The sequence below is a fragment of the Lutra lutra genome, chromosome 15 (assembly GCF_902655055.1).
Source record: "Lutra lutra chromosome 15, mLutLut1.2, whole genome shotgun sequence".
NCBI lineage: Eukaryota > Metazoa > Chordata > Mammalia > Carnivora > Mustelidae > Lutra > Lutra lutra.
In genome coordinates this window covers 55,749,516-55,775,909 of record NC_062292.1, presented here as the reverse complement: position 1 = coordinate 55,775,909, position 26,394 = coordinate 55,749,516, and the positions used below count along the sequence as shown (strand labels likewise).

At 36.8% G+C, this 26,394-nt stretch overlaps 2 protein-coding genes across 6 annotated transcripts in view; one reads left to right on the top strand and one right to left on the bottom strand.

Moving 5' to 3' along the window:
* SPATA17 (spermatogenesis associated 17) overlaps window positions 1-24,660 on the bottom strand; it is a 179,844-nt gene extending 155,184 nt beyond the window's left edge. For 2 of the 4 annotated variants that reach the window (XM_047705762.1, XM_047705766.1), the window contains exons 1-3: window positions 24,398-24,656; window positions 10,717-10,806; window positions 9,075-9,156 (exon numbers count right to left, since the gene is read on the bottom strand). In XM_047705762.1, coding sequence (XP_047561718.1) covers window positions 9,075-9,156; window positions 10,717-10,806; window positions 24,398-24,465 — 240 coding nt within the window. In that variant the 5' untranslated portion in view covers window positions 24,466-24,656. Of the gene's footprint in view, window positions 1-9,074; window positions 9,157-10,716; window positions 10,807-24,397 lie in introns of all 4 variants that reach the window. The other 2 variants (XM_047705765.1, XM_047705764.1) reach the window with 2 other exon arrangements.
* A 107-nt stretch (window positions 24,661-24,767) lies between these two features.
* Window positions 24,768-26,394, top strand: part of GPATCH2 (G-patch domain containing 2) — a 170,289-nt gene continuing 168,662 nt past the window's right edge. For both annotated transcript variants that reach the window (XM_047704500.1, XM_047704501.1), the window contains exon 1: window positions 24,768-24,931. In XM_047704500.1, the coding sequence (XP_047560456.1) occupies window positions 24,876-24,931 (56 nt within the window). In that variant the 5' untranslated portion in view covers window positions 24,768-24,875. The remainder of the gene's footprint in view (window positions 24,932-26,394) is intronic.

The window sequence follows — 26,394 nt, the reverse complement described above, 5'->3', positions numbered from 1 at the left end:
ATACAAATCATACAAAAGCCGTTGTTCCTAACACTATTGTCTAGAATTCTGTCCTCAAAATATGTTTTTCCAATGCATGGGAGTTGGATAAGCAAAGAATATCCTAGCTACTAAATATTAATAGTCTATCCAACAATGACAAGCTATTGTAATTTCTCAACAGACAAAATTCTTAAAATTTTTCTTACTATTTATTAATTTCTCATTTTATCATAAAATACTAAGTCTACTAAGACAAAATCTGGAGTGAAAATCAAGCATAAATGGTAATAGTTTCATTGTAGTGAAAATATGATACTCAATTACAGATGTTTCCCCAGATGTCTGGTGAACAAAGAAAGGGAAAGAGAGGGGAAGGAGGGGACAGAAAGAGAGGAAGAAGGATAAACAGAACTGATATGTTGCATTTACAACAGATAGCACAGGAAGTATTTCTGGGATGAACACTAAGTCAACCAACCATTTGTTAGCTGTATGGCCTTGGCCATGTCATCCCCCTCAATTTTTAAAAGGTTTCTGAAATTTTTTTTGGAGGATTTCTTCCTTTTAAAAACATAATCTTCTGCATGGTTGGTTATCTATGTGGATCTTTTAGACAGGGTTGCTATTCATTGGGACTAGACCATGATTACCAATGGAAGCATGTTTCATATTTTGAGTTTCTTTCTTTTTTCTTTCTATCAGGTGAATTACAATGGGAGGGTGGTTGGAGATAAATGAGAACCACCCTCTTGGAGGTCAAGTGATATTCAAAGCTTACCACAATCAGGTCCCAATTTCTCCCAATTATCTGTTACTACTCCACTCCTTTGAAAGCTCTATCTGATCAAATTACTCTTTTTATTTCTTCACCTGCATGTCCATATTACTTCCCTTGCCTGAAATGTCTTACCATTCTTTTCTAGCTGTCCAAACCTTCTCTCTCCTGTTTTTCTTGCAAGCATTTATCGAAGAAACTATCTTTTCTCCCCTATTCCAAGAGAAGAAGCTGGCATTCTCCTAGTTGCAAAGCACTTTCAAATCATTCCATACCAGTAAGAAGTACTCCATTAAAAAGGACAACAACAACAAACCAAAAGAACAAGAAACCTTACTTCTTAATCTCAAGCTTGCCACACTTAAGACTCTCTATCCCTTTCAATATCGTCATACTTCAGGTATCCCGTTACTTATTAACCTCCTTCCTCCCTCCTCCTCACTTCTCCCTGACCGCCCCAAGTACGCTCTAAAAATTCTGGCATCAAGCTAATGGTCAAATTCATACAGGCAACACATTTAATTACTAAATCCACAGCCAAGTCCAGACCCTGGGAACTAGAAATGTTCCCCGTCTTAAGTCTTAAACTCTAAATGCAAATTCCTCTCCTTCAACCCCTAGTGGCTTGATTTCTCTTAAAGGTTCTTCTATTTGGTTTGGATAGATTTAATACAGATATTTCTTGTTCCCCATTTTTAAGTTCCTTGTTCACATACTTTTATCTGTAAGACTACATGGTATTTTGCTACATGAACATACCATAGATGACCTAATATTTCCTTTACTGTTGAGTATTTAGGTTAAAACCCCCCCAAAAAGTGAGTTTCAGGAGGAAACAGTCAATCATTTTCAAAAGCACAACACTCTAAAAAAAGGTTTCTTCGGGTTTTTTGTTGTTTTTTTTTTAATTAAAGGTTTCACTTTAATTCTGGTATAGTTAACATATAGTGTTCTTATTAATACAGTGATTCAACAATTCTACACATTACTCAGTGCTTACCCACAGTAAGAGTAACCTTTAATCCCCATCACCAATTTCACCCATCCCCCACCCACCTCCATGCTGATTATCATCAGTTTGTTCTCCATGGTTAAGTCTGTTTGTTGATTTCTATCTGTCTCTCTTTTTTTTTTCCTTTGCTCCTCAAAAGCAGAACACTGAAAGCAATACATATTCATAATAATTCTGAGTAATACAGCTATATAAACCCAACCAGATCAGCTGGCTTTATTTTTTAGACTGAACAGTACAAAGGAAACACTTGCATTAAAGTGATGACAATGGAACCTTTAGAAGCCATGCACATATGGATAACAGATATGATGAGCATGAGCCTTTGTTATTTTCCACATCAGTGCTATCCTCATTTCATAATTTTGAGTATAATCGTTAAAATGATTTATTATCAAATAATCGTGAGTATTTTGTGCATATGCTTTGCCTTGTTTGTTGGCAAATGATACCAATCTGTTCATTATCAACAGCTGATTTTTAAAACACCCTTTCTTTCTTCCACATACAAAATTAAATGCCAAGTATATTATTTCTTAGAAGTATTATTAGCATAATCTTTAAAACCAGGAGAACCAACTCTAAATTCATTTCATAATTATGATGAAAATATATTAATAAGGTTTTAAATTAATACCAGGTCAGAAACCTAAGTTATCCAGCCTTTAGTATTTATCTAAACTGCAAGACCCTGAAAGGAAAAAATATGTTTCAGTTTTCTGCTCTGACACTAAAGGGTGATAAATGTTACCTTAATTAGCTTATTACTGATTTGGAGGTCCTTCTGCTGAAGTTTCTCTCTCCCTCTTTCTCTGCCCCTCCCCACCTCACACTCAATCTCTAAGATAAATCTTAAAAAAAAAAAGAAAGAAAAGAAAAGAAAAAAGAAGAAAAGAAAGAAAGCTAGCTCCCAAAACAGCAGGACCATTTGAGTATCCAGTAGGAAAAACAAGTTGCAGTAAAACTAGAGTTCAGCAGGTATGAAACCCATATGCACCGAGCACACACACCAGATACCATCAATTTTCACTAACAGGAAAATATTTTCAAGTTTGTGAATCATCAATCCTAGACCCCTAAGATGGACAAATTCGGGTTATATTGCCAGGTACAGCGCCCTGGAAGTAAGCTGGAAGGTCAGAAATGGAGGTAGGGCATAAAAAGAAGCAAAAACGATAGTCATGAAGGAACCAAGACTCAAATCACTCTCTCTCTCTCTCTCTCTCTCTCTCTCTCTCACACACACACACACACACACACACACACACACGCATGCGCGTGCGCGCACAAAGAGAAACCAACACCTAGAAATGATCTATTATTCTGAGTTAATGAAGGCACTGTAGTGGAGAATCCATTGATCCTTCAGGACTGGATAAGCTAGCTGGTGTCAATATGAAAATTATTTAAAAGCTAGATAGAAATATTTTAGTTAATAGAATTTTGAGGGAGGTTGTCTAAAACTATTGAACCTATCTAAGGAGATCCTAGGATCTTTCTCAGTTCATTTTCTGTGTGACTTTGCCACATCTGAGCCTGTTGACAATGCCAAATTTGCTAGGTGTTCTCTCCTCTGGTTACTGTGATACTGTGTCTCTGCTTTTCTAGTTACTATCTGTCTATAATTCCCTTTCCTCCGCCTAAATCCTACCTAATGTGTTCCACAAGCCTTAATTCTTGGCCCTCTGCTCTACTCTTGAGATATATTTTTTCCCCATTAGGTAGAAAATCCAGTCATCTTGCAAAGATGGTTCTAAAATCTTTGTCTCCAGCTCTGACTCTTAATCTAAACTCCCATTCAAGTGTTCACTTTAATAAGCATTTGTGGAGTGTTAATTATTATACGCCAAACACTCTGCTGAGAGACTCTACAAAATCGCCTTACAAGATACCACCACATGGAGGTGTCCTAACATCATCACAAACTCAAAAAGCTAAAAACATCTTTTTTTGTAAGCTTCACTTGGTGCCCCATTCAGAATGTTTCTTATAAACATGCACACTTTTATTATCATTGTAACCATTATTCAGGTCTGCGGAGATAAAAATGCAGCTATCTTAGTAGCTTACAAAACAAAAAGTTTCTCCCTCACATTAGGGGTAGACTAGGGTTCCCTATAGTTATCTACGCTCTACGTCTCTTCCTCTTAACCCAAGGATGAAGGAGTTGCCCAAGACTGACGTGTGCCATTCTTATACCAGAAGGAAAGAGGGAGAAGGCTTCTAAAAGCTTCATCTTGAGTGTGGCATATGTCCCATCCGCCCACAACACACGGCTTAGCCCAAAATCTATGAGATGGGAAAGAATCACTCTTTCATGAAGAAGGGGGTAGTGAATAATTTTGATGCATACTGATAAAATCACCAGCCGTATTGACCATAGCAAAAGTCTTCCAACATATATATCCCTGTGAATCATGTAATCAGTTAGCAAAAATGTCGGCAGGCTTTCTATGTGACATTTGCTGTGATACATTTGTGATACAGTAAAATTAAACAGTTATTGCCATTCAGGAGCTCCCAGTCAAATAAGAGATGTAGATGAAGTACAGTGGGACAAATGCCTACATGAAAAAGCTAGGAAGGCACACCTGGTGTCTGCAGTCCCCCACGATTGTACACTCAGCTTCAGGAGATCAGGGAAGGTGAATGTTTAAGTCAAGTCTGGAAGAGTAAGTAGGGCTCTGAACCAATGGGAGGCAGGTCAGAGTGAAGGAGTGAGGGCATTCTAGGCAAGGTATGGGGCATTTGTAAAAACCTTGTAGGACACTGCATATTTTGGCAATGGCAAATGATTTAATGTGTCCAAAGTATATTTTATACAGATGTAGCAAGAAGCGAGGTTAGAGAAAAAGCAATCAGAGACTATGAAAAACCTGACATGTCACATGAAAGATGTAAACTTTTTGTAGTATGCTACGGCAAGGGCCGTAGGCATGCAAGTAAAATGATGATTTTTGGACTGAAGTCAAGAGACTTTTATGAGGGGAAATGGAAAGTGTTTGATGGCTGATAGGAAATAAAGGGTAGCGAGAAGGAGATAGTGGAGAGTCTAGGATGACTGGATTTCTGGTTGAATGGTTGTATCATTTATCTGAATGAAGGAATACATAAGGAGGAACAGGTTTGGGGTACCTGAGGGACACACAGAGATTTTAATAAGGAGTTGGTATGTGGATCTATATGGATCAGAAACTGAGAACTTGAGGCAAACCACCAAATCTTCCTGAGCTCCCATTTTTCTATCTATAAAATGAAAATAACACATGCACTTTCTACTTAACAGATTGTTGGAAAATATTAAATAATGAATATAAAGGTTTTTTTTTTCAGTGTTCCAAAATTCATTGTTTATGCACCACACCCAGTGGGTATTATGAATATAAAGTTTTTAAACAAGAAATTCCTTTTAAAATGTAGGAAATTACTTTTTAAAAGTCACATTCACAGCAACCTTCTACTAGTCCCCAAATTCTTTGAGCCACCCAGATCAACATCCCTCCTGCCTCCTATCACACCATGCTCATTCTCAATCTCAAACCTCACTTGTGGCATTGTTATTATTGTATATAGCTATTAGGTCAAAAATATATATATATGCATAATAAATTTGGGAAATGACGATTTAAACACAGTTACTACAGACTATGTGTGTGACAATGTGTACTAATGTGTGTGACAGGATAATTAATGTAGACTTAAACAATCCCTGTAGACTTCTTTAATTCCTGTCCTACCCCCCAACCCAAGAAAGTAGCAGGTCCTTTCATGCGTTCTTGCCTCAGATGGCTTATGTGTGACTGTGCCTCCCTACTGAGCTTCACTTTCTTAAAACCTGAGCTCTGAGAAATTATGCTGGAATGGGAGAGATAGTAAGAGGAGAGATATGGGCAGAGAAAGAGAAATAAAAGATTCCACATGCCTGGGGAAGAGCTGGGCATTAGCTTTTTAAAATAAGGAAACATAACATTTGGCATTACTATTGCTTCTTTTTCTTTTTTTTTTAACACCTTAATTTTATTTTTTCCAGTGTTCCAATGTGGCTAAAACTCTAGAACTAAAGTTGGTGGCACCTGTGAAGGAGACAGGACTGGAAGTACTAGGGATATCGGGATATTGACTCTAACAAAAATTCCCATTCCCTTTATGTGGCCCACCAGTCACAGAATTCTCAAAGGATGAACCTTGAAGATCAAATACATGGGCCAGGACAAAGGACCTCCTCTGAATAAAACTCCACAAAGGTGGGGATCTCTGGTATGTTAGCACTACTTAAGCTTCGTGGACTTCTGTATAAGCCAAAGGAGGGAATTCTTCAATAATGAGCTGAATTTCAACTGCCTATCAGCTTCAGTAAATAAGGGTTTTGGAATCCCATCGAATTGGGTTTTAACTTTTCTCCACACATCACTAACAGTATGTCTTTGGGGAAGTAACCATATCTAAGACTAAAATCCTTCATCTATACAACAGTGATAATATTCATAGGACTTGTGTGAGACTTTAGTTGGAATACACATTAAACACAAAAATGTTTGCTACAGGGGTGCCTGGGTGGCTCAGTGGGTTAAATTTAAAGCCTCTGCCTTCAGCTCAGGTCATGATCTCAGGTCCTGGAATCAAGCCTCACATCAAGCTCTCTGCTCAGCGGGGAGCCTGCCCACCCATCCACCCTCCGCCCCCTGCCTCCCTCTCTGCCTACTTGTGATCTCTAATAAATAAATAAATAATCTTTTTAAAAAAATGTTTGCTACAATATTTTAGTCATAGTAGTCAATCAGTAAATGGCAGCTATTTTAATTTCATTCAATAATTACTTATTGAGGTCCAATTATGTTATTTGAGATCCTTATGATCCTTATGTTAGGTCCTGAATACATAATGGCAAAAAAGGAGTAAATAAATCAGACCTGTTCTAAAATAGCTTATAGCTTAACAAACTTAAAAACTATCAGAACCAATCTAAATGAGGAAAATCTCTATAATTTTTACCCCAAGAGCTCAAAGATAATTAGATCCAAAACTGGAGAATAATTTAGTGATCATGCTGAGTGATATTCTTTTTGACCAAACTCAGTTAAGACACTAAAGTAACAAAACAAATTTCCTAGAATGGATCTTTATATGAATTTTTAAAAATATCTTTTCAGCAACCTCAACATCACTAGAATAAATACAGATTCCCAAGTTGAATACATTGACAATAGCCCCTGAAATGTTTATACTCTTGTATATTTGATAAAAGAGGTCTCAGTCATTCATAACCTTCTTACTAGTGGCTTGTAACTAGCAATTCCAGCAATGGAAGTTAAGTCAGTAATGCTCATGGAAAGCCATATGCATACATATATTTTATTGTTTTATCTATACATTGACATAGACCCCCAACTATGAATGAATAATGGGGCTAAAGATCACTCAGCACTCCAAAGAAAATACCTTAACTTTTTGATCATCCCATTTAAGTAATCTGATTCTATTAAAAGTGTGTTTGAAGGGACGCCTGGGTGGCTCAGTTGGTTAAGCAGCTGCCTTCGGCTCAGGTCATAATCCTAGCGTCCTGGGATCGAGTCCCACATCGGGCTCCTTGCTTGGCAGGGAGCCTGCTTGTCCCTCTGCCTCTGCCTGCCACTCTGTCTGCCTGTGCTCGCTCTCGCTTCTCTCTCTATGACAAATAAATAAATAAAATCTTTAAAAAAAAAAAAGTGTGTTTGAAGGAGCTTCTGCTGGCCAAATCAATTTGAGCACCAAACCAATTAGTGACAGTAATTTATTAAAGCCCGTTGAATAAAACAGGAATCCATGAGTTCATACTGATATAAAAAATTTTAAAAAGGACAAACAAAGAAAAGAGCTTTTTCTTATACTAACATGCAAACAAGTAAATGTAGAAGAAATGACAGAGTTAGAAAATTGTTATTTAACAAATATAATTGATTCTGGACAAAGCCCTCAGTGAATGCTAAACCTAGTGTAAAAAAGCTTGATGAGAAAGAAGATACACACACACACACACACACACACACACACACACAGAGTTTTGAAATATCCCCCTGGGTGGTTCAGTTGGTTACGCATCTGAGCTATAAAAGCATCACTGTGGTTTTAAAACTAGCTATAAGAGAGACCCAACAGTTACAGAAAGTTCAGGGCAGAATTACTGTTTGAATACTTAGTTTCACTAAATCTAAAATAGTAGGCTCTTCCTCCAAACAGTTCCTATACTTTTTCAACATGCTTTAAAGTTTTTTTCACTAAAGGTAAATTGCTTATCGCTTACTTACCTACTTACTTTTATCTTTCCCTCTCTATATCTTTTAATTTCACTTAGATGCAACTAATCAAGAACAAATGAAAAACAAATTTACGTTATTATAGTCGAAAATAGTAACAAACCAAAAAATAAATGAAGTAGGCCACTGATTAGAGAAAGGCCACTTTCTCATTTTGTATTTAAAAAAAATGTTTTTTCTTAATATCCTAAAGCTCTTAGCTGAAGTGTAAGTTGGCATGCTACCATATACTTCTACAAGACTATCCGTGCATAGAGATGGTTGTGGTATACCACATTTACGGCAAATCTTCAAAATATCCCAGCAGCCGATATCCCCACAGCCAATAACAGACAATGCTAAAATCACCTTATTTTTATATTTTGTAGAATTAATTTTGGCCACTTTAATTCATTTAATGTGTACTGACTATGTTATGAAACAGGGATTAATCTAAATGTTGATGGCCCAAAAATGAACAAGTCGCTGTGCCTACCCTGAAAGGGCTCACCACCTAAAACCTGGAGAAAATCATTGACAAATAAGTGCACATAAATACATACACTGTGAAAGTTACTTTAACAAAAAGAAAATGTCTGGTGTCATCTGGGTATGAAGAAATGAGTCATCAATTCTCCATGGAAAATCAGAAAAGGCTTCTCAGAAGAGGTCTCATTCTAAAATTTAAGCCCAATTTTCTTGTTGTTGTTGTTAAGATTTTATTTATTTATTTACTTGTCAGAGAGAGAGAGAGAGCACAAGGAGGCAGAGTGGCAGGCAGAGCAGCAGAGGCAGAGAGAAAAGCAAGCTCCCCACTGAGCAAGGAGCCCAACACAGAACTCGATCCCAGGACCCTGGAACATGACCTGAGCCAAAGGCTTAACCAACTGAGCCACCCCAGGTGTCCCAAGCCCAATTTTCTTTTTATGTAAATATTTATAGCAATAACTTCCATGCTGCAGGTAAATATGACTAAAGTTACAGTACATTGTATAATTCAAATGCTAAAATACATAAATTTTATAATATTTACCTTTACAAGTAGCCGATACTCTTCTCTGCCTGAGTAACCTCTCCACCATTTTTGAATAACAGTTGCTACTCTATGTAAATACCTGGGTGAAAAACAGACTTATTAGTATGCTTCCTTGAACAAGATTATTGTTTAAATTTTTTCTTAGACTGTATCTTCTACAATTCAAGAACTCAAATTCAAAGGCAAATTTTTGTGTACTTTTAAAGGATAGAGCTATCATTCTTCAATAGAATTAACCATTTCTAAAAGTAAAAAAGGGGACAGAAATATATATTCAGTATTCCTTTTGGGCTTATGATTAAATATCTTTAAATTTCAAATACTCCTCAATACTAATTCTTGGAAATATTTTTGAATGTTAAGACTATAAAACAGGTCAAAGGAACAAGAGAGAAGCCAGGCAATATTGGTATTAGTCATCGTAAGTACTTAGAAGTAATTCTTGAGGTAAGGAAACACTTCCTTTTTCATGCTTATATTTCCCAGTCAATCCAAGCTAATGACATGTTGATCCGCTGAATTAAAAAAATACTCTCTTTGTTGTCATGTTCCTCGTTGGTATGGGGGGGGGCCAAAAGAGAAATCTCATCTTCGCACTTTGATCTGCAAGTCTGGCTCCCACAAGCTAACAGAAGGCACTATACAATATAATCCCCAGTTGATCATCTGAATGAGTTATTATGTACTAGGTTTTTTCTTCTTCCACCTTATCCAGGGCAATGCTTTTCAGAATTGCGAGAGACTGAAGGAAAGTTTGAGTGCTGAAGAAAAAGTGAGAACGATTACGATAAGGAGATCAGCTTCAGTCTCTTTACAATCAGGACGGCAGCATTCTGATATCATTTGCCCTTATCGATCAACATGCTGGAGAAGACTGGAACAACTTCCTTTGTTTTATTTTATTTTGTTTTTCCTTTCTTAACAATCAGTGAATTCACTGCTATAAATAAAGTCCAGTCATTTGTCATACCCTATGGAATTAGAAGGAAAGAATCTAATCAAGTGTGTTTATGATATTGAGTATTTTTTTAAATTAGAGATATGGTTGATATAATTTAGTTTTTTGATATATAAGAAAAGACCAGAAATAATTATTTCTTTAAAAAGGACATCAGGGGTGCCTGGGTGGCTCAGTGGGTTAAAGCCTCTGCCTTCAGCTCAGGTCATGATCCCAGGATCCTGGGATCTAGCCCCACATTGGGCTCTCTGCTCAGCAGGGACCCTGCTTCCCCCCCTCTCTCTCTGCCTGCCTCTCTGCCTGCCTGTGATCTCTGTCTGTCAAATAAATAAATAAAAATCTTTAAAAAAAAAAAAAAAAAGGACATCATACAGGGGCGCCTGGGTGGCCTCTACCTTCGGCTCAGACCATAATCGCAGGGTCCTGGGATCAAGCCCTGCATCCGGTTCTCTGCTCAGCAGGGAGCCTGCTTCTCTCTCTCTGCCTGCCTCTCTGCCTACTTGTGATCTCTCTCTGTCAAATAAATAAATAAAATCTTAAAAAAAAAAAGACATCATATAATTTATCAAGTTCATTATAAGGAAAAGCTTATGTGTAATCAACACTTACATGAATAAATCATATTTTCTAAGGAGTGTGTTTTTATCATATATCTGACATTCCCATAACAAAATCATATACCTGATATATGCCCGAACTTGACATCCTCGAAACCAGCTCTGGATTTTAACTGCTGCATCATACTCCTTTTTCCTAAATACATCTACAACACTAAAAAGAAATTTTTTAAAACATTTCATTAGTGACTAATATAATTCCAAAGCAAATCAACCTGTTAAAACCTTTAATTTCTTCCAAAATTATAATTATAATTCAAATGTCATTTTAAATAAAATTAAAATATGAAATAAAGCATTTCAGAAATCATGAGCTATATTTTTAAAATTAACCTTTCTCTGAGAGGCCATGTGCTTTCAGCAGCTTTACTTTTTCTTTCATTTTTGTAATCACCTATTTTGCAACTAATTAATTTACCAGTGATTCTCATAAGGAAATAAGACAACATGCATTTTTTTCATTATTTTAAAACTGTAATTACTTGACTTTACTATTTGAATGCCACTACACGTATCATGCAAGATTAAAATGCCTGCATATTTGACTCAATGCATCAGTTAACTGAACTGCCTCTAAGTAACATGAATCCATCCCAGAGTGCTTATTCTAGATAGAATTCTCAGAAACTCCATTTAAGCTAACACAGGGGCAGGGCCATAGGCTTATAAAGACAAGAAATTCAGCTGTTAGATTTTACTGATTTACAGCAAAAACAGGTTTAGTCAAGACAGATCTCCATTTTTTAATTTTACCACTCATTATAATTCTCCCTCCCCATCCCTATTAGATATGATATTGCTTAAGGCAATTACTGTGTACCACAAAGTAATTTCTTTCCTAGAACGCTGGTTGGCACCTAATTAGCACTTTATGTTTGCTGAATGACTAAAGAATGGCTAACCATTTATTTCTTAATTTTCTTTTAATTCCCTCAAAATAGTGTTTCCTTGGACAGGTTATTTTTTTGTGGTCATTATATTCTGGATTAACTATAGAGATTTCATTAAATTTATATGTTATAATTAGAACAGAAACAGAAGGGGAAAAAAAACCTCAAGCAATAAAATTCTTAAACAATACTATGAAGTTGGCTAAGAGAAAGAAACTAGGATGAGCAGTTAACGCTGTCAGTGGCAAAACGCTGGAGAAACAAGTACATGGATTATAGTCCTAGATAAGCAGCAAAGAGAGTGACCTAGAAAGGACTCTAAAGGACTCATAAAAGCAAAACGGAAAACAAAAACTATGCATCGGTCAGTGATCCAGATATGAAGAGTAGCAGAGAGAATTACACAAATCGGTAAGGTTAAGAGGACACTCTAGACAATTAAGAAATGAAAGTGCTATCATCATTGTATGTTTGTTCTACATCTACAAAATTACAGGAGAGACATGTATAAACCATATTCTTGGTTCAAATGATTGTGCTCCACATGGCAGAGAGAACAGCTTGAAGTATTTCGCTCCCCCGAGCCTTCCCTGACTCCCCAGACCACGGTAGGCCTTACCACCGTATACTCCAATAGCTCTTAATATTTAAAACAGTCATGTATCATGACTGATTGACAATGGTCTTTCCACTAAACTTTAAAATCCAAAAATCCACAATATTACCCCCTTTCTCCCACATGCATCCCCAGTGTCTCCAGAGGGAACTGATGTTTCTCCTAACAGTCTACGACTTACCAAAGCTGCTTTCTCTTGGGGAATAGCATGTCTATTACAGACATATTTAATCCCTGTGAAGACTGCCACACAGGTGCTTCTATCACTATACCTACTCACAACATTAAAATATTATCCCCATTTGACAAAGGAAGATACTAAGGGAGACAGAGGTATAGGGATATGTCCAAGGTCACATCTTAATAAATGTCAGAGCTGAAATTTTATCCTACATAGTTTGGCTCCAAAAGCTGGATTCTTAACCATCACTGCACGGGAAGGAAGGATAAAAATAGGAGATGGGAGGAAAGTGAAAGAGGAGGAATAAAAAGAAAGGGAAAAAAAATAAAAGGAAGAGTGCATGTAAGCCATTTTCAAATAGAATATTAAAATTTTGTGTCATAGAAGAGCATCAGTCTATAAACTGGGACTAAGATATGAAAAGACATCAACATCTACAGTAAAAGATCAAAAATTTCATCTTTGGGCATTGAGTTTGATAAGTTCATTACAGATTTTGGATACTAGCCCTTTATCTGATATGTCATTTGCGAATATCTTCTCCCATTCTGTCAACTATCTTTTGGCTTTGTTGACTGTTTCTTTTGCTGTGCAAAAGCTTTGGATCTTGATGAAGTCCCAATAGTTCATTTTTGCCCTTGCTTCCCTTGCCTTTGGCAATGTCTCCAGGAAGAAGCTGCTGCAGCTGACGTCAACAAGATTGCTGCCTGTGTTCTCTTCAAGGATTTTGATGGAGTCCCGTCTCACACTGAGGTCTTTCATCCATTTTGAATCTATTTTTGTATGCGGAATAAGGAAATGGTCCAGTTTCATTCTTCTGCATGTGGTTGTCCAATTTCCCCAACACCATTTGTTGAAGAGACTGTCTTTTTTCCATTGGACATTCTTTCGGGCTTTGTCGAAGATTAGTTGACCATAGAGTTGAGGGTCTATTTCTGGGCTCTCTATTCTGTTTCAATGATCTATGTGTCTGTTCTTGCGCAAGTACCATACTGTCTTGATGATTACAGCTTTGTAATAGAGTTGAAGTCTACAAAGAAGACATCCAGATGGCCAACAGACACATGGAAAAGTGTTCAACATCACTCCGCATCAGGGAAATACAAATCAAAACCACAATGAGGTATCACCTCACACCAGTCAGAATGGCTAAAATTAACAAGTCAGGAAATGACAGATGTTGGAGAGGATGCAGAAAAAGGGGAATCCTCCTACACTGTTGGTGGGAAGGCAAGCTGGTGCAGCCACTCTGGAAAACAGCATGGAGGCTCCTCAGAAAGTTGAAAATAGAGCTACCCTATGACCCAGCAATTGCACTACTGGGTATTTACCCTAAAGATACAAATGTCGTGACCCGAAGGGGCATGTGCACCCAAATGTTTATAGCAGCAATGTCCACAATGGCCAAACTATGAAAAGAACCTAGATGTCCATCAACAGATGAATGTATAAAGAAGAGGTGGTGTGTGTATGTATGTATGTGTGTGTGTGTGTGTGTGTGTGTATAATGCAGCCATCAAAAGAAATGAAATCTTGCCATTTGCAATGACATGGATGGAACTAGAAGGTATTATGCTGAGCGCAACAAATTAATCAGAGAAAGACAATTATCATATGATCTCCCTGATATGAGGAATTTGAGAGGCAGAGTGGGGAGTCTGGGGGGTAGGAAAGGAAAAAATGAAAAAAGATGGGATCTGGAGGGAGACAAACCGTAAGAGACTCTTAATCTCACAAAACAAACTGAGGGTTGCTGGGGGGAGTGGGGAGGGAAAGGGTGGTTGGGTTATGGACACTGGGGAAGGTATGTGCTATGGTGAGTGCTGTGAAGTGTGTAAGCCTGACAATTCACAGACCTATACCACTGGGGCAAATACTACATTATATGTTAATAAAAATTATTTAAAAAATCAAAAATTTCAGATATACCAGGTATGGGTGAGAATGGAGTGCAATAGGAACTCATAATATTGCTGGTAAATAATTCAGCCTTTAAACACATACAGAAAATTTTCATTTATATGAACAAAAAGCTCACAAAAGTTTAGGACATTAAATAAGGAAAGAAAAAAGAAAGCTCAATTTTAAGAGACAGTATTTTGCAGTGTCATAGAAGTTAATAGTAAGGTAGCAGGAAGGGAGACCATGGTTGAGCAGTACCAAATGCTGTGAAGAAGTCATGAAGACAAGGTCAGTGTTTCAAAGAGTTGCAGCATTACAGGGAATCTTTTTTCTTTTAAAATCGTATCCCAGCCAGTAAAATACGATAGTGCAAAATATAAAATGTCATTATAGCAAAAATAGAAAAGATACAGTAATACAACGTCCAGTAGAGCAGGCAATTCAAAGATGATAGAGTGTGAAGAAGGAAAAAATTTTATTTAGTAACGCTGATGTGAAGTGAAATTCATGATGAGATAAAACAGCTTTTTATGGGTATTTAACCTAACATTTAATATGATTATAGATCTGTTTTCCTTGTTTTTAATATACTTTATTTGAAATACTGAAAATACTTGTCTTTCCTACCCCACCAATAATCAACAAGTCTTTCAAAACAGGAGATGGGTGCCTGGATGGCTCAGTAGGTTAAGCGTCTGCCTTCAGGTCAGGTCATGATCCCAGGCGCTTGGGATCCAGCCTCCAAAGGGCTCCCTGCTCAGCAAGAAGTCTGCTTCTCCCTCTGCCCCTTCCCCTGCTCATGCTCCCTCTCTCTCAATAAAATAAATAGGTAAAATATTTTTTTTAAAAAGGAAGAGAAAAATATTCAAGTAAGATATACGAATACATCTAATACTTTTAAGCTAATGTATAGCTTGAACCTACACTTCACTTATTATTGTCATTAGAAATGCGGAATAAGCAATCATATTTCTGTTTTGACTTTGTTTTCTAATCTCTTCTGGTAATAATGCTAACACATAATATATAGTCAAGAAGAAGATTAAATTATTTCTTCTTAAACTTATGAACACCAATGTATATAAACATAAGCACAGATACACTAATAAAAACTATACATCTTAATTAAAGGGAAATATTTTTAAAATAACTAGTAGTTAACTTACTGCTAAGTTTTAATTTCTATGCTGTAATTCAACTTCCATACACATTTCTCTGTTGCCCTTTTTTTAACTGCTTAAAAAATGAAATTTACAGATACTTGGGTTACCACTGGGATGCTGAATACTCATACAATATGTCATGAACTGCTAGACTTTTTGTGTTTAAAATGAAAAATGTGGGTAACACTTTATTTTAATGGTATATTAATTAGTTCCAAATTACAATGAAAATCCTATAGCAGTGAATAAAATATGACATCTACATGAATTTGAAATAAATTTATTATGACCAGTATTATCACAATGAATACTAAATGAATTAATAATGATGAAAGACCAAAAGTATTACCAGGAATGTAATAAAACATTGAAAAAAGCTGCAAGTTTCCAATCACCTTATCATCAACTAGAAATAAGTACTATAACCCCAGATAACACTATATTCATGTGTATCATTAGCGGCTGGAAATTAATTGACAATAAATAGAAAATGAAAAAAAATGTGTAGTTAAATGTCTTTCCAGTAATGTGCAGAAAATACACATTTTACACATCAACATACTGTTTAGTCTGACCTATGTTTACTAGCTCCTGAATTAAAACTAGATTAAAAACCCAATCTTCTTTGCTTCTCATTACCATATGACTTTTAACTACTTTAGATACTAGGAATAAAATTCCAATATTAGCTGCCCCACATTGTGAAATATATTGATGTGCAAAACAGTTTTTGCTTCTCACTTCACTATTAGGTCTCAAGGATGTCAAGCTTCTTAAAGGCAGAAACTATGTTTAATCTATACTGTGTTTTAATTATCACTCATGTGCCTAGTAAGAGGTCAATAACTAGTTGAAAAATATAAACTACATTTTAGAATCTAGAAGCCATGTTTTGTTTTCATTAATAGTCCTCATTATTATTATTATTTCATAGCTCAATGAATAATGAGTTATAAATACATATGTATTAGATCATAAAGTAGGAATTAACATGCAGAATCACAATATATTTGCAAAATGTTTGATTATTTACTTTTCTACCTCTTCCTTCTACCTTCTCTTCATTTCCTGAACAATTAAGTCCTAAAGAAATTGGCAGTGGGGAAGGAAACCAGGAATCTGTGCTAGAGGGTTGAGAGTGTTGGGCGATGTACAGTTACAGTGGCTCAGCTAAGCCTGTGTAGGTAAGGTGGGCATCTATCTACATGTAGCCCTGGGCTGGGGTAAGATGTCACAATCTAAGGACAGTGTTCCCATGGACAGAAGGCCTAACTCTGGGTGTCAAGGAAAGGTGAGGAAAGCCTCCACAAGGTTGGGTGGAACAGGGAATAAGAACCCAAGAATGATGGGTGGAACAGGGAGTAAGAACCCAAGAATGATGGAAAGGGTATCCAAACTGGTGAATGAGTGATAATCCAACATGGAAAGGTGGAGCACAGACTCCAGGAAAAAGGAATCCATAAAAGAGAGGACAGTTATGGTTACGGTGACAGAATTTTTGTTATATACAGAAGGATTGGTCAAATAAGTGAATATATGAAAGATAATGAGAGCCAGGTTCAGCAGCATTAGAAAAGGAAAAGGAGATAAACTAGAGTTAATCCTGTGATGCTGGATTTGAAATGGAATTGTCAATGTAAACACATGGATTTCAATATATACATGGATGGATGAACGGATGGATGGATAAATGAAGTGGAGATGCAGACTGAACACAAAGCATATATACACATCTTTTCTTGCTCTGTCCACTTGTGAGACCCTGAAAGTGGCAACACCCAATGGCATGAGCATCCACTGAAAGCACCAAGCATTCTTTGGAGAAATGGATGACTCCAGAGCTTGGGTGGAAAAAGAAAAAGATGAGCCTAGAACATTTTTTGTGTGCATCGGAAAGCAGGAAAGTATTACGATCATCAGGACACAAAAGAAAATCTTCTAGTGGCTCCCATTGGACAAATCTAAGACAACGCTAGCATGAACATAAGTAATATAAGTAATGTTAACCCACTGAATAGGAACCTATGAGTCCATAATGGTATGCATAATAAATAAACTGAAAAACTGATGAGGAATGGAATACATACACAGTGTCAAATCACCTACTTTTGAAAATATCTACTAATTACAAAGGGAAAAAAAGAGACCATTACAGTAGAGAAGTCTAGCTGAAACTATCTTAGTCCACAATCCAAATAGTTACCATCAGTAATGGGACAAATCAAAATTACGCAGTATCTGGTAGGATGCATTAAAAAAGATTACAGGATCACTTCTGTGACATTTCTGCCAAAGATACATAAGCTGAATCTAATCAAGAAGAAAAAAAATCAGACAAACCCAAATCGAGTGAACTTTTACAAAATAATTGATCTGTGATTTTCAAAAGTAAGGTGGTTATGAAAATCAAAGAAAAACTGAGAAAATGTTCCATATTAAAGTTAACTAAAGAGATGATACATACAATCCTTTTGCTATAAAGAACATTAATGAAACAATTGGCAAATCTTGAATGGAATCTGGAGATTAGATGGCAGAAATGCATCAATGTTAATTTCTTGAATTTGATGGTGGAATTTTGGTTATACAATGTCCTTAAGTGAAAGAATGGGGGAGTGGGGGGCAATGGGCCATGAGGTTGCAACTTACCCTCATATGATTTGTGAAAAAACAAAAACAAAAACAAAACCTCTGTACTGTATTGCAACTTCTTTAAGTTTCAGATTATTTCAGTATTTTTAAATATATATGTATGTATATATATGCACATATGTGTATACATACACAAAAGAATGGCATCTCAGAACTTTTATTTTATTCAAATAGTTTTAGAATTTAAAATAATTTTGACAAAGTAAACTAAAGATAGGAAAATGATCATGCACAAGAACATTTGTAATGATAAAGAGGTTAATTAAGAAAATGTAATAATCCTAAATGAGTATGCACCTAATAATAGTGCTTCAAAATATGTGAAACAAAACCTGACAAAACTAAAAGGAGAAAGAACAAATTCACAATAACAGTTAGATATTTCAACATGTCTCTCTGAATAGTTGACAGGACAACTATACAAGAAATCGATAATAATATAGAAGACCTGAACAACCCTATCAACCAATCTGAAGCTAATCAATTTCTAAAGAACACTCTACCCAACAATATCTATCTAAGGTCTTCAAGTTCACTGATGTTTTATTTGCAGGATTTTAATCTGATATTAAGTCCATCTGAATTTTTTGTTTCAGATCATCTGTTCTGTGTCTCTAAAAGTTTCATCTGCTTATTTCCATTTCACTCCTCATTATGCTTATATTTTCCCTTAAGTCCTTAAACATGTTTTGAGAGCTATTTAAAACTCACTGTAGGCTAATTCTATCATCTTTGTATTTCTAGGTCTGTTTCTTTTTTTTTTTAAGATTTTATTTATTTATTTGACAGAGAGAGATCACAAGTAGATGGAGAGGCAGGCAGAGAGAGAGAGAGAGGGAAGCAGGCTTCTTGCTGAGCAGAGAGCCCTATGTGGGACTCGATCCCAGGACCCTGAGATCATGACCTGAGCCGAAGGCAGCGGCTTAACCCACTGAGCCACCCAGGCGCCCCTCTAGGTCTGTTTCTATTAATCAATTTTTTTTTCTTCCTGATTATAGGTCATGGTTTGCTACATTTTTGTCTTACTATTAATTTAGAAATAGATGCTAGACAACATGAATGCTATGCTGTTGAGTTTGAATTTTGCTCAGAAATTACTGCCAGTCATAAAACTGGAGTAATTGTCTAGATAACCTCATTTGTTTCCTTTCACCAAGAGATCATAATCCTACATTGTCTGTTGCATCACAATGTCTAAAAATAATGTTCCACCTATTCTGTTCAGTTTTCTGATTTTTCACAGTGGCAAGCCAAGTTTTCTACCCACTACATCTTCATGACCACTTAATTTATATGTTGAATTTTATATTTGCAAAATAAAATTTTTGTCTCAATATTTTTTCCTTATTTACTATTTATTTATAAGTAATACACAAATACCCAATGCTCGACATAAAATTTTAAATGGTACAGAAAAATATAGAGAAAAATATTAAGATACAATATCAACCTTCCTTATCCTCCAAATCTCAAAATCTAAACACTATTACAGTTGTTATCTATGATTTCACATACTGTGTCTCTCTGCATAAATACATAAAAATTTCGCACTAAATGTACTATGTATTTTTCTATGACCTATTTTTTAACCTTAATCTGTCTCTGTCTTGGTGGGGGGTTGTCATTATACATAAAAACTTTTACTTTTAAACTGCTACTTAATATTCCATCATGTGTATAAGTCTTAACTTATTTAATCAGATTAGTTACAAATACACACAAGGTATTTTCAGGTTGTTTTTTTTTTTTCCTATTAAAAATAATGCTTTAGGGCGCCTGGGTGGCTCAGTGGGTTAAGCCGCTGCCTTCGGCTCAGGTCATGATCTCAGGGTCCTGGGATCGAGTCCCGCATCGGGCTCTCTGCTCAGCAGGGAGCCTGCTTCCCTTCCTCTCTCTCTGCCTGCCTCTCTACCTACTTGTGATCTCTGTCTGTCAAATAAATAAATAAAATCTTTAAAAAAAAAAAAAAAAAAAAAATAATGCTTTAAAAAAAAAGATAGAATGTTTTAATGAACACCTTTATACATAATGCTGTACATAAAATACCTTTGTGCACAAATTGTGTACATAAGAGATTTCTACAAGTCAACAAATAAGGTGACATTCATTTGATAAATTACTATAAATTGAATTGTTTTTGTAGTTTTAAATCACAATTGCTTGGTACTATTATGTAGACAAGACAACTGCTTTTTGTATATTGGGTATTGTGTCTTACAGCCTTGCTAAATTCACTTATTTCTAGATCTTTTTTGTAGGTAGCTTAGTTTATTTTTTTTATTTTTTTTTTAAGATTTTATTTATTTATTTGAGAGAGAGAGAAAGCATGAGAGAGGACAGGTCAGAAGGAGAACCAGACTCCCCGCTGAGCGGAGAGCCCAATGTGGGATTTGATCCTAGGACTCCAGGATCATGACCTGAGCCTAAGGCAGTTGCTTAACCAACTGGGCCACCCAGGCTCCCCCATAGCTTAGTTTCCTACACACACGATCATGTTATCAGTGAATAAAGCCAATTTTGCTTCTTCCTTTGCGATTTTTAAAACTTTAATTTGTCTTGCAATATTTAAAACCAGGAAAGAAAGTATGGAATGTTCAATTAAGGGTTAGAGACAATTTCTATACTAAGAGTTAAGCCCCTCTCTCACATGATATATGCACATAAACACAACTGCACAGTGAAGAAAAATAAAATAAAATTTCTAAGATATTATTAGTAAACACAGAATATTTTCTTATAACCATGGGTTGAGAAAAAATCATTCCAAGAGAGGTAAAATCCCTGAAGTCAAAAAAACAGTTTGACAACTTTGGCTTCATAAAACTTTAAAAACTGAAAGATACTATGGCAAGCAGTACTCTAAACTTTAAACATACAGCACTGTCTTTGGGACTGGGTAATGGGAGAGGCTGTGGGGAGTTCTAGGGTCACTAAAGAGACTGGCCTCCAGAGTAATTGTTATTATCACATAGGCTGGAAGAGTGAGGAGGAAATTGGTATTACAAGCTGGATAAAGAATGACCCGCATTACTATTAGTGAGACAATTAGCAAGACTATTGCTGTATCACTTGGAAGGTGCAATGTATTGATGAATTTTTGAACTTGCTCAAGGAGGTATCTAGGAAGCAAACTGCAAGTGCTTATTAGATTTCTTTAACTGCATAGAATTAGGGGTATCCCATAAATCTCAGTAACAGTGTTCATCTAGGTTTAACTATAAATACTACACATATAATTGTTCATTACTGTTTCTATTATTTCTTTTGCTCTTCTTCCCCTATCTTGAGATCTCTGTTCTAATTTAATACTCACTTGATTTCACAGTGTGTTTTTGAATAATTTCCTCAGATAAAAGTATATGGATGACAGAACTCTTGAGTCCTTATGTATCTGAAAATGTCTTTCTTTCATCAAAAAAAAGAAGTGAGGGGGCGCCTGGGTGGCTCAGTGGGTTAAAGCCTCTGCCTTCTGCTCAGGTCATGATCCCAGAGTCCTGGGATGGAGTCCCACATCGGGCTCTCTGCTCAGCGGGGAGCCTGCTTCCCTCTCTCTCTCTGCCTGCTTCTCTGCTTACTTGTGATCTCTGTCTATCAAATACATAAATAAAATCTTTAAAAAAAAAAAGGAGTAAGATCTTTGCTGGGTTAGGTTTTTTAGATATTACCTTGAATAATCAGTAATTACTGTCCTTTTCTTTTCTACATCCCTGTATTGCACACCAGCCATTCGATGCTTCTCTCTTCCTTGGCAAATAACTTTATTCTTTTCTGTCTTAGATTAGGAGGTTATAAAATTTTTTTCTGTATCCTTGAAATTTTGCCAGGTAATATCTAAAAACTGTCTTAAAATAACATACTGTCTGGTACTCAGAGTCCTTTCCATTCAAAGCCATACTTTTTCTTCAGTTTAGGAATGTTTTCTTTGATTATTTCTTCATTATTAATTTGTCATTTTCTCACTCCCACTCCCCAATTCTGCAGTGACTACCATTCACATACTAAATCCCCTGGATATGTCCTCCATGTTGCTTTCCTAAAACATTTACATTTCAAGTAGTGACTATTTTTAAATTCATTTATTTTATTTTTAACTGAAAATATTTTCTTAAAAATTGGTTATAACTTTTTCCCTTTATTTTTATTTCTGGAAAACTTCTCATTACATTTATATTAAAGTTTAGCCCAGTGTAAACCATTAATTCTAACTGTACAGTAGCCACCTGTTCTGGTTTCTTGGCTTAATATCCTCCCATCAAATGAACATTACTTTGAATGGCCTGTGGAATTTTCTCTATTTGAATCTAATTTTCCTTCCCTGAGGCAAAGAGGGAACAAATATATAATTTGTAAGGATGTTTAAGAATTAAATGATAGACCTGTCCAAAGTTGTTTTTTCTACAGTCTTTTTTTTTTTTTTTTGGCAAAACGGGGCCTCACAAGAACTCTTGTGAGAAATGTAGATTCTCTCACTGTAACTGAGAGCCACTGAATCATAATCTATATTTTAACAACATCCTTAAGTGATTCTAATGTACACTACATTTACAAAGAGCTGATCTAGTGAATAACACATGGGAAATAATAATAATTTCTTAAAGAAACCTCCTGTGTCCTTTTTTCATATATTAATATTTTATATGGTTTTTGTCTCCAAATTTATCAATACCCTGCTGTTGTTTTAACTAGGACAACTTTGGAATTTTGATTCCTTCATGATCTTTAGAGACTTTCCTTTATACTGAAACTATTACTACTACTACTAAAAAATGAAATGTAAGGAATGCCAGCCTATTCTCATCATGGTCTTCTCATAGCTCTTATCTTTTCTCCAAGTAATCTCCAATTTGGGGAAAATGTATCCAGTGTCAAAAAGCCAAGAGATGGGGACAAAAGTTTACACTGGAATCTGCAGGAAAAAAATCACATCTATTTGCATTTCCAAGGCATTTCACCAGCCTTTTTTAGAACAGTGTTCTTGAGCTCTAAAAATAGAGTTTAATATATTAACATGTGACATTGTGATAACCAAATGAAGTATTATATGAAAAAGTTCCTAGCAAAATTCCCAGCATATAATCAGTGCTCAAGAAATGTTAGTTGTTTCACTTCCATTCATCCTTACTCTGTTGTAATTACTTTTTAAATGCCTATATTCTACATTAGACTGTGAACATCAGGAGGGATGCAGCTTACTTCTTTATATAGGCATGTCATGAACACAGGACACATCCTTTAAATGAATGCTCAATAAGTGGTTAAGGTGTTAATCTATAATTATAGTAATAGAGAGATAATAAGTAATTTCTACCCTTAGCAATTTTTAGTAGTTTACTTAAACCAAGACTAATGATTGATTCGAAGACTTATGTATGGAATTATTAAAAAATTATTGTGCATCTATCATGAATGAGGAATTACCATAGACACTAGAAACCTAAATGATAAGCAAAAAACAGACACTCCCCACTTCTAGTTTAAGAGGCAAGATAGATATCTCCAAACAGAATGTAAAACTGAATTGTGATTAATACTGTAAGAAATACGCAGTGCTGTAAGAATGTGGTAGGGGAGATCAATGTTAGACTAAGAACAGTTCAGCAAAATCCCATCTGATCGACACATTTTTCCTGCGTCTACCATTATCTAACTGACTTTTACCGTTTCTCTTAAGTTGGAAAAATCCCCTGAGGCATTGCTTCCAGAAAGCCGTGGTCAAAACAAAACTCTTCCCCAAGGAAGAAGTTTGGGTGTATAGAGATGGATAAGGCTACCCTGTGTCTTCCTTATTCCTCTACTAATGGTTAACATATTGATACTGATAATCTCGTTAGAAAAGTTTAGATACTGTCCCTTTGGGAACACGAGTGAGTCCTTACAACGGTTGAGTTCAATTATTTGTGAAATAATGGAGGCTCAAGTCCCCAGGGAGATCACTCACACTCACACACACACCACACCACGCCCACCCCTACACCCCATCCAGCTAGGGAGCCGGGATGATCCCGTCAGGCTATTAAAACTTCAACAGGGAGGACACTGGTTTCATCAAACTGTGGAGTGATGATGTCAGAGAAAAACACTTTATTCTAGCTTTATCTCTAGTGGGCTCTTTCTTAAATCCTCTCACGCTGGGAACGCTGTCTCGCCCGACTCCCATCTATACTCTCCCTGAATGGCAGCACTACTTTTAAACTTGTGAATAAGTTTCAGGCCAACAAACGAAGGGGAGAAGTGCGTGGTATTTACTAATTCGGGAATTTTGTTAACAGGAAACTCCTTCTGAGGAACACCTGGCTGGGGTGAAGACAGCCCTCTGCGCTGTACCCCTGCAGACGCCTCACCTGTTCCTGTAGTAGTACTGATGTGCCACGAACGTCGACCGAGCCTGCAGCCGAGCTAACGTGGCCATAGCCTCCAGGCGTCTGCCTGAGCCCGGGTGTTGCTATCGGTCTCCAAGGCAACTGGGTTAAACCATAAAGCCAGTCCCGGGGGGTTCAACTTTTCGTTTAATCCCACTTTTATTTTCCACTCCGTTTCATTTTGCAGAACACTAGCAAGAAAATTAAGAAATTTTGCGTAGGAAAAAGTTCCTGGGATTCGCCTCTCTTTTTTCTGTGAGTAAAAGGAGGCGATTCGAGGCGCGGAGGGCGGCGTGGGGAGGAGAGGTCATGGTTGCTCCGGGCTTCCGGTTTCCGCCTCCCGTCTCGTTCCGGAAGCTCAGCTCAAAATGCTGAACTGCTTCTGGAAGTCTCTGGTGCTGTGCTAGTTGGAGTCTGTTCTCGGGCCTGAGCCTCGAGGCTAGGCTCCTGGGTGTCGTTAATGTTCGGGGCCGCCGGGCGCCAACCGATCGGAGCTCCAGCCGCCGGGAACAGCTGGTGAGGCTGGCGGCCCTGGGGATGGGAGATCAGGAAAGGGTGTGATGGCCGGAGGCCGCTGGACCTGGGATGGAAGGGGGAGGGAGTTGGGATGGGTGAGCTGAAGACACTTAGGCCTTGCTGTGGCTCCTGCCTGGGATGGAAGCGATTTGAGGAAGGCGTGGAGCTGTGTGCGCTAAAGATTTGTGAAGAGACACAGTGAACGTTTGCTGATTGCCTGACACTCCACGATGTTTTGGGAGTAGAGGTCTCCGTACTTCGAGAGCGGTTCATTTCTTCGTTGATTGTTGACAAGGCTAGGGACAGAAGAATTTCTCTTGATAAAGGCCTTATTCCCTCACTTCCCTTTTTTAATTTGCCAGATTATACCAGGTGTCCTGGAAGATCAAATCCCGGTATTCTAGAGTTCTGGAACTTTAGTACCTTTAGGAAGAGACCTCTTCACACACTCCCGTTTCTTTCTTTCTTTCCTTTTTTTTTTTTTTTTCTTTTTTTCCCACTGGGAGTGACCTGTTTCTGCTCCTTGAACGTTCCATTTAGTTCAGATGAGATTTGTGTGTTCCCTAAGAACGTATAAATGCCAGCATTTGGTTAGGGGTTTGACTATGCCTGCGGTACCACATCACTAGGGCCAGTTTGGAATAATTGCTTTGACTTTTCAAAGTGCATTCACAAATTAATGTGCTTTTTCTTTGGGACAGTCCTGTGATAGGAGATTGTGACGAGCACAGAACATTTAAATGAGTTGCCCCCAATTGCCATGCATATTCTGGAGCTAGAAGCTAGGTTTTGGATTTCTGTTTGAGAACTCTCTGATGCCAGCCCTGTTCTTCCAAGTATAGATAGAACAAACAGTGAATCGAGTATGCAGATTTCCTACTGACAATGTCAAACACGAAGGATTGAAAAAGGCTGAAAAAATGTATGTCCATTCTTAGATTCTGCAGTGAATGAGACCATGAGACCATGAGGGATTATAGTAGTCTGTGTTCTCAAAGATTTTCTTTGCATCACTTATTGCTAAAAGTTAAGACTATCTTGCCTAAAATGTTTTGAATGAGATTAAATCATTCTGTAGTTCCTCTCATAGTGGGGATAGATTTGGTTATACTTTTAAATTCTCACATTTTCCAGGGAGAAAGCAGGGAGTAGTTTTTTTAAATGAGCTATATTTTTTAAATGGTGTCATATGGCATTAGCATAAAATAAAACCCTTCTCACGTGTTTAGTATTTTTAGTTTTGACAGTTGTATATATTGTGTAATCACCACACAAAACGAGATCCAGGACATTTCCATTACCCCTGAATTCCCTCTCCAGTAATCTAGGAGGTACCTTTCTTAATGTTTACCATCCAATCAATACCTTGTTAAGGGAGCAAGACAAAATGTGCTATATAGATTGGTCTGCTCTTGCTGTGGTGATACTGATTTGTAGGATAGATGATTATTTAATTAAAAAGT